The following is a 12,256-nucleotide window of genomic DNA, read 5'->3' as shown; positions in this document are numbered from 1 at the left end:
CTAGAAATCCAGAGGGACTGAGGGCAGAGCTGTTCCCTTTCTCCTCTCCATGTGCCTGAGAACATTTATCACTTCCCTTTCCCTCTGCCCAGAAGCCCAATGGGAACATATCTTCCCTCCCCTGTCTTGGGTAAGGTGATGGTGGCAAGGGATGGGTTGGGGGAGGGGGAGCTGTCACATACTGCATGAGGTTGTGGTGCCTGTTGAATCTATGGTAAAGGTGATTCCTGTGGTAGAGTTGAGGAGGAGCTAGTTTTGAGGGGAAGGTAGCTCACAGCATGGCACATAGCTGGAGGGGAGTGTAAAGCTCGAGGGGAGTGGAGTGCTCAGGCCACTCTTCTTCCTCTCTCCACATGTGCCTCTCATCACCCACTTCTCTACCCAGTAACCCAATGGCAGTACTTCCTCCCTTCCCAAGTCTGGCATAAAAGGGTGGCTGGGGGATGAGGTGGGGAAGGTGAGGCATGGCTCTTAGTGTCTGGGAAGTTGGGGTATGGTACTTGGTCTCTGTGGGAGTGAGGGAAGCACTCTGTCTCTATAAGGTACAGCATAACTGGCCTAAGGTATGGCCTTGAGAGCTGATTTTATTTGAGTAAAAATGAAATAATACCCAAATTTTAACTAGTCACCATATATAGAGACAATGTTTTCCTCTTCGAGGCATCAGACCTTTGTAAATTCTTTACCACTCATGCAATTAGTACAGTTGCCCTCAACCATTAGGGTAAACACCCAAATGCCCAGATATAGGTTCTTGGTGTTGAAAAGATCATAGATCACATAAAAATAGCAGTGATAATTGATCCTTACTCTAGAACAGTGATGACAAATATTTTAGAGGTCTACCCCTTACTCCAGACAAGAGAGGGAGGAAGTACCCCAATGGGTTGCTGGGCAAAGGGGCAGATGATGAGAGGTATGTGTGGAGAGGACTAGGAGAGTGGCCTCAAAACCCTGTTCCCTTCTAGCTTTGCTCTCCTCCAGCTATGTGCCATTCTGTGACCTATGTTCCCCTCAAATCTAGCTTTTCTCCAACTCCACCACAGGAATCACCTGTACCATAGACTCAACAGTCTGCAGTCTGTGTCACACCCCCACACAGCATGTGAGCCACTACCCCCCCCCCAGCACCTTACCCCAGACTGGGGAAGGAAGAAGTGCTCCCATTGGGCTGATAGGCAGAGGGACAGTGAAGTGAGGAATATCCTCAGGCTCATGGAGAGGAAGAGGGAAACAGCTCCACCCTGATTCCTTCTGGCTTTGGCTTTCTAGTAACAATCTCTGGTAGCTGACTGCAGGCATGCCCACAGAACAGGCTCTGAGTGCCCTTTTGGGCACACATGTCATAGGTTCACTATCACTGCTCTAGAATTTCTTTATAATGGTTCAAGATGATCTACATAGAGATTATTACTTTATTAGAACTACTGAAAATCTGAATGTATTCATTTTCATTGATCAAAATTTTATTAGAGAGCATTATAAAATTGTGTTTTGTTTTGTTTTTTTCAGAACTGAAGTAGAAACATCTTGGTGGCTGTTGAGAGTATTTTTCAGTCCAATGTAATGAACATTTATTAAGTTAATAATATAGATATTTTCTAATTAGTACCAAATAAATAATGTGACCACATTTAGGGTTGACTCTCAAACTGTCACAGGGATATTTCTAATATCCACTGCCTGAAAACTAGATGTTATATGTCTCCCTCGTGCCATGATTCCCTTATTGGAGTGAGGGATTTCTCATTTTACTTTGACTAAAGAACTCAATGGCTGTTTGACCATTAATAATTGATCTCCAGTCCCAAAATTCATTTTAACCTTGTCAGATAAGAACTTTACAAAGGAATACTTATTTCAAAAGTATAGCAAGAACAAACATGCACATGCAGCTACTCCAGTACTTAAAAGACGTAACCTTCTCTATTCCACTTCTTCAAGGTATGGAAAACTGATTAGGTTTAAAGCTCAAACTAGTTCTTTTATAGCATTTTTCCTCCCCAAGTTCCAACTTGAAAACCTCTCTAGCCTTGAATTTTATCACTTTTGCTTCATGGATCTCCATTGCTAAATTTACTGAAAGCATTATCTGGTTTTGAATTCTGAATCCAAAGTCCCCATGGTTCAAATTCCCAAGACTGGGACTAAACTACTCATACCCAGAACTGAAAAGGAGAAATAAAACAAGACCAAAACCACAAGCCTATCTCTTGGGGGTCATAGAGCAGAAGGGACAAAGAAAGGTGGGCCTTCCTCCTTCCAGCTTAATGGACACTACCTACATTATGCATGAATCAAACCTTTTCCACTGGATAACAGAACTATTTCAGTGTGGTAGTTTTTAAAGATTTAGACAGTTCCTTCTACACAATCAATGAAAAAAAGACCATCCATGTTTACATAGTAAGGGAACACAGACAATATCCATCCCAAAGAAAGTAACTGGCATTTCCCACGAGGCTGACTCTATCTTAACCTGTGTTTATGCTAACAGGTTATGCAAGAAATAAAACTTTTATGAAAGAATTTATTACTAACAAGTTTGATCTACAATCACTTGACCATTCCTTCTTTTTAATGTTTGAGATATATATGTCTATATATAGGCATATATAGTCTAGGATTTTCTCTCTTCTGTTTGTTTTTTTGTTTTCTTTTTGTTTTGTTTTGGGGAGAATTGATTGCTTGGCCATGCACCCCCTGGTGATTCTAGTGTTGGTCACCACCCTCCTGAGGGAGATTGCATAATTATTCTAAAATCCAAAGTTTAAGATCTCTTAAATTAATTTTAAGAAAAGAAAATTGTCAACACCCTTAAACAAGAAAGTGGATCTTCTGGAGAAGATGCCATAAAGTTGCCTACAGAAATTACATATTACATCAGGAGATCCAGAGTGAATTTGGGGATAAAATGAACTGAACTGACGGGGGTGGAACCTACCATTTAACCTGATTATAAACCATTATGACAAGGGAGAGTGCCCCGTAATTGGCATTTTGTCAATGCATCTCTTAATCTTTTCTTGCTTTTCTTTTTTCTTTTCCTCTTATCTCCAAATTATTGTAATTCCCTCTATGTAAGGTACAATAACTTATACCCCTCTAGTGAATCTTTAATTAGATAGGCTAAATATATAGAATGATTCATTGGGGAGACCTGACATGTTCATCTCCTAGAAAAACTGAGTGAGGAGATTTACCATACTGGTCTCTCAAAGAATCAGAAAGGAGGATTGTGTGAAGGAAATTTACCCTCCCCCCTTTCTTGGGTCACATAAGTGACCTCCTATCCTGTCAACTACCTGTATACGTGGTGTCAGGCTGAACTTCATCTGGAAGGCTAGGACAAGAGCAGGAATCCAAGCGGTTTAAAAAAGGGTTAATTAAGAAGTTCACCCTCTCTGTGTCTCTGGAGTTCTGCCTACTAACTTTCCTGCTGGGGTCTGCTGAAGAAGCCACATAGAACCTTCTCTGTCTGTCTGTCTGTCTGTCTGTCTGTCTGTCTGTCTCTCTCTCTCTCTTCTACCCATAAAAATAATCCTAATAAATGCTATTCGAACCTAAGAACTGACTCCTTTTTTAATCAAACATGTTTAAATAAGCTTGTTCAAAAAGGTATTGGATCTATTTTCTATTCAACAATAGAGGAAAGACTTACCTCAGCAAATACTAGAATCAACCCAGTAGGTTTTGAAATAATGACTGTGATTACTTTGAAATCCATTCTAACTAATCTGATGCAAAAGGTAATATAATTACTTAACAAATAGCAAAGTGTTTATAACAAATATACAAAATAAAAATAACAAAGATAATGCAATGCATCCTTTCCCTTTCTCTGGAGATGACAACCAGATTTTTAAGAAATAAACAGAAATGTCTAGTTTAAGCCACAGTATTTTTAGTGATAACAAAGAGGGTCTTGTGAGAAACATATGGTTTAAAAATTTGGAAGTTTATTCAGAGAGATATCCCTACCAGAAGAATTCAAAAGAAAAGCACATCCTTCCATCAAGCTCAACAGAGTACAAAGGAAAAAAATGATCTTGCTCTTTTCAAAGCTATACCTTTTCAAGTTGTACAAATGAAATTGCTGTCTTTATGATGAGTCTTGCAGGAAGAAAAAAAGTTTTCAAGCCCACTATGGTTCTCCTTGAAAGTACTTGAACCAAGAGCAAATTCAATTATAGGAAAATAAATATGATTGACTCTATTTATAGTCAAGTTGATTGAGCCCCATTGATTCTGATCCAACAAATATTTATTAGATACTAGTTTAGGAAAAGCACTTATCTATGCTCTGTTAATGCAAAGACCAAACAATAATGACAATAAGAACAATAAAACAGTTTTTATATTTAATGACTTTTTCCTTTTAGTAGAAGAGATATATTTAAATAGATAACTACATCCACAATTCTTTGAGGAAGAGCAAAGTAGTTGTCAATGATTATAGTACTGGTCATAAAATTTAAAGCAGTGATTGTTCAAAAGGGACAGAGCATGAATACATAATGATACAAGAAGATATGGTTAGGGTTCCAATGGGTGGCCACCAGAGGAACACAGGAGACAATGCAATCAAAGCAGGAGAAAGCTTTATTGCCAGTGCACTGGGGGGCGTTCTGTAAGAGAATTCCCCAAGTGTTGCATCTACAGAGGGGAATATATACGTTTCAAGGGCTGGGATATAGATAATAGCTAGACTATGGGAGTATAGAGGTTTCCAGGTGCCATAGGATGTAATTCTTAATGTTCAAGGCTGCTATGTCTAAGGGAGGAGTGGTGCCCTGTTCAAGGCTGCTCAGTCTAGGGAGGAGTGGTGTCCCAGGAACTATGAATTCCAGATAACCACCCTGCTGAGCAGAGCATGACTCTATCAAAACCCCCCTGCTTAACAGGGTATGATGCTGTCAAGCTGTTAGTTATGAGTCTCTGCTTTTTCACTACAACAATATGGTTGACTACCCTCAGAGAACTTACACTGGAGAACTCATTACAAAGAAAGATAAAAATATAGTTATACCGCATCATCTATATTAGAAAAGTGGTGTGAATTGTACAAAAGAGGACAATAATTCATGAGTATTTTTTTTTACTCTGGAAAAAGTAACCATGTGAATATTAAAATTTGAATCTACCCTAATGTTCAAATAATTCAAGTAAAATTAAATTACAAAGTCCTATTATAAAAATCCTTCTCTGAGGAACTAGATTTCACTAATTTCTTATCCTCTGAATTCATTTTATCTCTATTCATGGTAGATAGAGTATGGATGACATCACATGATTATAAAGGTAGGATTGAAAAAGACCATAGAGAGCATCTAAACCTACCATTTCACTGATCCTGATAGACAATCAGAGAAATTTTACTATTTGCCAAAGGCCATGAGAATAAAATGTGGAATAGATAGGCATCCTGATTGCATAGTTAGTGCTCCATGCCTTACTAAGCTGATTTATCATTGATCTATGCAGACATTCAGTCTAGGCTGGAAAATTTCAATTTCTAAGGTAGAAGGTTTTCTATAGGTATGGGTCTAAATGATGAATTTGAAAACAAAAGACTATAGGAACTATATATACTAAGGAATTGTTAACCTAGTTTGCAAATAGAGCTTTTTAAAATTACCTTTACATCCAACTTTCCTCTTCCAGTCCTCAAATAAGTTCCCTAGAAGATCTCCAATAACATATCTGGATCTACTAGTATATATATTGAAAGTTGTTTACAAAAAGGAATAGTACATTTTCTTTAAATGAGAATGAGAGGGTAGAAAGTCTTTTCCCTAAAGAACAAAAAATCTAGAGATGAGAAACAGGAATTATTGGCCTCAGGTAATTTACTGGAACTATTGCACATTGTACATTAAATATGAAGTTTGCATTGATTTTCTAGGACTCTTTTCAAGGCAGCTTTTACCTCCTTATTCCTCAAGCTATAAATCAGTGGATTAAGCATGGGGATGACCAGTGTATAAAACACAGAGGCCATCTTATCTGTTTCAAAAGAGTGGCTGGACTTGGGCTGCAAGTACATGAAGAGAAGAGTCCCATAGAACACAATAACTACAGTGAGATGAGAGCCACAGGTGGAGAAGGCTTTGCGCCTGCCCTCAGCAGAGTTCATCCTGAGGATGGCCACAAGAATAAGCACATAGGAAACCAGGACAATGAGGAGAGAGGAAAGCAAATTTAAAGCAGAAAAGATCAGAATGATTAGTTCTAGTTCATGCGTGTCAGAACATAGAATGGACAATAAGGGAAGACTATCACAATAAAAATGCCTAATTATATTGGATCTACAAAAGGACAAAATAAAAATCTCAACTGTGACCAGTAATGCCACAAAAATGCTATACAAGTAGGGGATGGCCACCAGCACTAAACATACTCTGTCTGACATGATGACTGTGTAAAGAAGGGGCTTACAGATAGCCACATAACGATCATAGGCCATGGCTGATAAGATGAAAAGCTCACTGATAATGAATATCTCAAAGGAAGCTAGCTGTATTGCACACCAGTTAAAGGAAATTGTATTTTTTTCTACTACAAAGTTGACAAGCATTTTGGGACCAATGACTGTGGAATAACCAAGATCAGTAAATGCCAGGTGCCTGAGGAAAAAGTACATAGGGGTTTGTAGATGAAAATCAATTTTTGTTAGAATGATCATACCCAAATTCCCCACCACTGTGATCATGTAGATGAGGAGGAACACACCAAAGAGTGGGGCCTGGAGCTCTGGCCGGTCTGTGACTCCTATGAGAATGAATTCAGTCACTGAGGTGACTAAAGTTTCATTCTGGTTGTCCATGTATTTCATTGAGGCAACCTAATCTGGAAAGAAAATGAAGAAGCCTAAGAATTTAGAGATAGCATCACTCATCAAAACTTTAGTTGTGGATCTATATGATTCAGTGGATGAGAAGAAATGGACTCTCCTCATCTCAGGCTACTGAAATGCAGGTTCCCCTCCCTCCATGGAAATGGCTAAGTATTTGGACACCTTTAACCAAGAGGTGGAATAGGTTTAAAAAAAAAAAAACAGAGTAAGGACCAGTTTTGACAATTGTATTAATGGCAGGTCCATTGTAGGTTATGAAGGGAAATTAGGATTCTAGAACATTTACCTCTGTATTCCATGGAATGACAAGTAATATTAGGTTGGAATTTGAAGATTATAGCAAGTCAGTGACATTGATGGATAGCAAATCAATGACACTTATAGCAGGTAAGGTAGGAATTTGGATAGCAAATGCAATATACAGATTTATGGCAGTCAGAGAACCAAGACCCCCACTGGGCCCTGCCTGAAAGAAGCTGCAGCCCCCACCAGAACTAGAGATACCCTGTTATCTATGCAAACATTTCCTAGAGTCTATATAAGCCCTATAATCCTCCCCCCAAGCACAGCTCTATTTGGGAGCTGTCCTAGTGTACAGGCTAGTAATAAAGTGTCTTCTGTAACTTGCATTGTCTCTTAGATCTCCATTCTTGGGTCACAATTCCAAACCCTAACATTTGGGGGCTCATCTGGGATTGTTCCCCTTTGAGTGGACAATCAAGAGACAGATTCACTCTTTTTCAGGTGAGTTATGATCAGGGTGAGTGTGTGAGAGTGTGAATGTGGTGTGTGTTTGCACCTTTATGGGGAACCAATCACAGGACAGGGCATAAGACTAAGTGGCTAGGTTAACCCCGCTGACTTTGGGATTTGTACAAAGGGAGCCTAAGCCAAGACTGTCCCAAAAAGTGGTTCAGTTCTGCCTGTTTCTGAGTCTGGACCAATTGAGTACGCGGTTCCTAGATCTCATGAGAGACTAGGCCAGAAAGATTGGGAATCACTTGTGATTTCTCCTGACTCCCTGACACTCTCCCCGGGAAAAGTCAGAAACTTTGGTTAAAACTGAGTGAAAGTTAGGAAAGGTTAGAGGTCTATGGTAATAGGAAAAAGAGATTAAAAGGGCCCCTGAAAGTTTGAGAAGGAGGCTGGAGGCTTCCAGGAAAAAGGGGTTAGAGGCTCCTGTGGGCAGCGGACTTGCTGCCAACTGGGACTGGATCTCTTTAGAAGAGTGACTCCCAGTCAGGAATCTGCCAGGGTTATGCGCACAGAGACTGGGTCTCTTTGGAAGAGTGGCTCCCAGTCAAGAATATGTCAAGTCTAAACCTTCCTTAGTTTGTCTTTTAGTGTGTATTGTCTGCATCTGTTTCTTTAGTGTTTTTTCCATCCTTACCTAGGGTCAGGGTGAGTCACAGCTCCTCTGGCTTGGGAGACAAACTTAACATTTGAATAGGGAGAGGATTTTAAACAAACCTCCCAGACTTGGCTGCAGATTTAACATCTGAATAGGAGGGGATTTAAAAGTTCAAAGTTCTTTCCTTAAGAAACACAGTCAGCCTCATGAACAGCTCCTTTTAAACCATGCTTGTTATAAAGCTATATGTTTCTGTTATTGTTGTCTTTGTCACAGTCTCATATCTATGTATTCTTAAATTGGACATTACAAAAAGAAGAAAAAGGGGAGTTGGAAGATTTAACTTCTCACTGTCAAAAATCCTCAGCAGAGGACAAAAAAGGAAGTATCTGTTTAATGATTTTCCCTCTTTTATAGAGAGCCAGCCTCTGTATGGTAGGGGTTCTGAGTGGCGTTTGTGGCATTGGATTGTTAAGACAGGAAAAAGAAAATGAGAAAAACCAGACTAGTGGTTAGCCCATGCTGCTCTAACACAATGGGATTTGGACTTTATTTTATACTGGTTTCAAACAAAGAACACAAAGAAAGAATCACAGCTGTGAAGGGGTAACAAATCATACACAATCCATTAAAGTCTAAAAAATAAAGGTATAGGTACAAAGACAATGGCCAAATCCAATTAGTAGGGGATAATTCTGGGAGCAGAAATATTTTATGGAGATGTTCACTAATTGAGTCCTGTCTTCCTGGATTATAGGTTTGCACCTGGTCAAATAAAGTCCAGACTAAAGGCTCCAGTCTTATCTAAGTATGCAGTCTTATCTAAGTAATGTTTGTTAGGGTTCAGGCTTCTTAATTATCAAGGAGAGAAATTTTTAACTCAGTAGTTGCTGGTCTGCTAAGGACTCAAAGCTTTTCAATAAGTCTATAAAGTTTTTCCAATAAGAAAAGGTATGGATCATAAGAGGTGTCAAAAGAGGGGTCTCAGATTTTTATCTATTCTCTTATTGGCTTCCCACACTCTTTCTTCCTTTGGATGGGCCCCCAAGGGAGAGAAAAAGAGAAAAATTCAGAACAGAAAAGAGAGATTTTACTCCATAATTAAAAGCAAGGTAAATGGAAGTCCTGTTCTGCTTTTTAAGCAGAGGGTTTGAAGGAAAAAAAGAGACAGGAAGAAGGAGAGAGAAGGAGAGATGAAAGAGAACAGATATGGGGGTGAACGAAAATAGACAGATATTCTACTCTTATAATTGGATCCTTGACCTAGGGATAATTTCTAAAATTAATGTGTAGTGCTGGGAAAATCACAAATGATTCTTGAATTTCTCTGGGAAGTTACACTGAAGAGATTCCTGTATGGCTTTTCTTAGTCTTTCAGATGGCCCAGGTATAGGAGACGATACAGCCCTGATTTATATTTACTGTGGAGCTACTCAATCCAGCACTCCTGTTCCTTATTTCAGGTTTTGTGACTAAAGTGTGATATTTAATTATTGCCAAAATATGTAAGAATAACTGATTGATCAGCCTGGTAGGGATGTGAAAGGCTTGTTTGAGCGTATGGAAATTGTTTTGAGACTGCTGCTTAGTAGAATTTCTCTGAGCTGTAATGGGTAAGACTTGTCCTTTAGGGAAGGAAAAGGATTAGAGACAATTCTAGGGCTCAATCTGGACTGGACCTCTTCTGACTATCTAGTCTACTAATCTTTGAGTGACAAGGATGGCATGAGCCGGTGGCAGCTTTGGTCTGTACATGGAGCCCCTCACTATGTGTCCCTTGGGATGTGAGGAAATGTTTTCCTATCTGCTTCCATTTTGGACCAAGTTCCCATAATCAGCACTTAATGCAAATCGTAAAATTAATGTTCCTATCTCCCCAAACAACCTATTAGGTTAATAATTGAAAACTATTAAATTGTTTGGGAACACACTTTGAGAAGTAGGTGAAGTTTAGTAATAGATGACTTGCTGCTTGCAGCCTTAATTCACCACATCTGAAGTGGGATTTTGAGCTTGGAAATATAAATCAATATTAAAATCTGGAGGATTTCCTCCAGAATCTGGGATAAAGAAATTTATCTGTAAAATATTGTTATTCAAGTATTTGTAGATGCCATATTAATGTGAGCTTTGCAAAAGGATATTTTTAATAGAAACATCACATGCCAACTCTGCAAACAACTTAGGGATCATATTCCCTAAAACCTTGAATTCCTGTCAGAGGATGATTTCTGGAGATAAAATCTGGGCTAAGATATCCAAATGTTAATTTTTAATATCAGTTTCTATTGTGCTAATTTTCTCTCTTTATATCCGGTGTTCTAGTTTTTGCCCCAGTCCTGGGTTCTATCCTTCTGCCTTAGGGATGGATGCTCCCCTTTGTGACCTTGTCTGCCAGTGTGGGGAAACTGTCTCTGGTTTCCAAGCCATCACGACCCTGGCATTCTCTGCAGAGATACCCCTGAAGACCCTGTACCCATAGCTCATCCTCCTTTTCCTCTCAGGGATTCTATGCCCCTTATCAGCTTGAGGAAGCTACAGAAAATTGAAACCATCATCCCTCTTCCCTTAGATATTTGGAGGAGGAGGGAGATGGCATGGGACATTTTGGGACATTGTACCCCAGAGACAGCATAAAACATTGTACCCCCATAGTGAAAAAGTTTTCAGGCAAACTATAGGCAGGAAAATTCCTTTCCTTCCACTATGTACCCTTAACTGCCTAAATAGACTAGTAACCTGTGTTAAAGATGGTATCAACACTACAAAGCTTATGGTCCTTTGGCAACAATGCCGGACCAATCCCCCTGCACCTTCTTTCTATGATGACACAGATATTTAAGAAATATTTCTTTATGATCCAACTCCAGAAGTGGGGAAAATAATGTGGAACCTAGAAAGAGTCAGAAATAAAAAACCTGACCCCTGTATGACATTTCGGTGAAACAGGCTTGTCCACAGGAATTCCAAACTTGCAGACCTCTGGTCTCCAGAGCTTAACCTTACCTTATCTACCTTGCAGACCTCCCTCTTACATGCAGAATAAGGTCAGACTCACAGTATCCGCTATTTCAGGGTTAGGTATGTGGGGAATAATATCCTGAGAAACCCCCACTGTCTGCATACCCAAGTTCCTGAAGGAGCCTAATTCCTCATTCCCCTTTGGCGCTAGGTGGGCTGGCTCTGTGGGTGGACTCACCCCCTGCTATTCTGTTGCTATGCTTAATCAGACTGAGGAGTACTGCCTCCTTGTCACTGTCCTCCCTCATATCCTGCATACTGCTTTAATACCATCCAACTGATGGTCTTGTGTCAACTATAAATGTGTGTATATGTGTGTGTACACACACACACACACACACACACACACACACACACACACACCCCTAGTAGAGCCCAAATCACCCTAAAGGAAAAATTTCCCACTTTAAAAAATAAGTAAGGAATGTTAGGTTGGAATTTGAAGATTATAGCAAGTCAGTGACATTTATGGATATTAAGTTAGTGACACTTAAATAGCAGGTAAGGTAAGAATTTGAATAGCAAATACAGAATACGGATTTATGGCAGTCAGAGAACCACTAGCCCCACTGGGCCCCTTCCTAGAAGGAGCTGCAGCCCCCCAACTGAACTAGAGATACCCTATTATCTACTCAAACATTTCCTAGAGTCTATATAACCCCTGTAATCCTCCCCCCAAGCACAGCTCTATTTGGGAGCTGTGGTACTGTACAGGCTAGTAATAAAGTGTCTTCTGTAACTTGCATTATCTCTTAGATCTCCATTCTTGGGTCATGATTCCGAACCCTAACAGTAAGAATTCTGACATTTTAAACTTCATCTTTTGGAATATGTACTAAAGACCATATATGCATTCATTTGATCTGAGTAGTACAATTTTATCATTTAGATGCCTTCTAATTACATTACAGAGGGCTCTCATTATGAAACCTGTAATTAATTAGCAAATGTAAAACACTTCATACACCTATTAAACAATCTATAAACTAGCTATTATTACCATCCTAGTTGTTACTGTAGCACAGCAT

General features: G+C 39.4%; 1 protein-coding gene across 1 annotated transcript; it reads right to left on the bottom strand.

Moving 5' to 3' along the window:
* Window positions 1-5,875: 5,875 nt before the first annotated feature.
* LOC123251126 (olfactory receptor 8K1-like) lies at window positions 5,876-6,835 on the bottom strand. The gene has a single exon (XM_044680306.1). It carries the CDS (start codon window positions 6,833-6,835, stop codon window positions 5,876-5,878), a length of 960 nt encoding a protein of 319 aa, XP_044536241.1.
* Window positions 6,836-12,256: the final 5,421 nt, after the last annotated feature.

The sequence above is a fragment of the Gracilinanus agilis genome, chromosome 6 (assembly GCF_016433145.1).
Source record: "Gracilinanus agilis isolate LMUSP501 chromosome 6, AgileGrace, whole genome shotgun sequence".
Taxonomy (NCBI): Eukaryota; Metazoa; Chordata; class Mammalia; order Didelphimorphia; family Didelphidae; genus Gracilinanus; species Gracilinanus agilis.
Note: the sequence above shows the minus strand (reverse complement) of the source record. Positions and strands in the feature narration are given on the sequence as shown.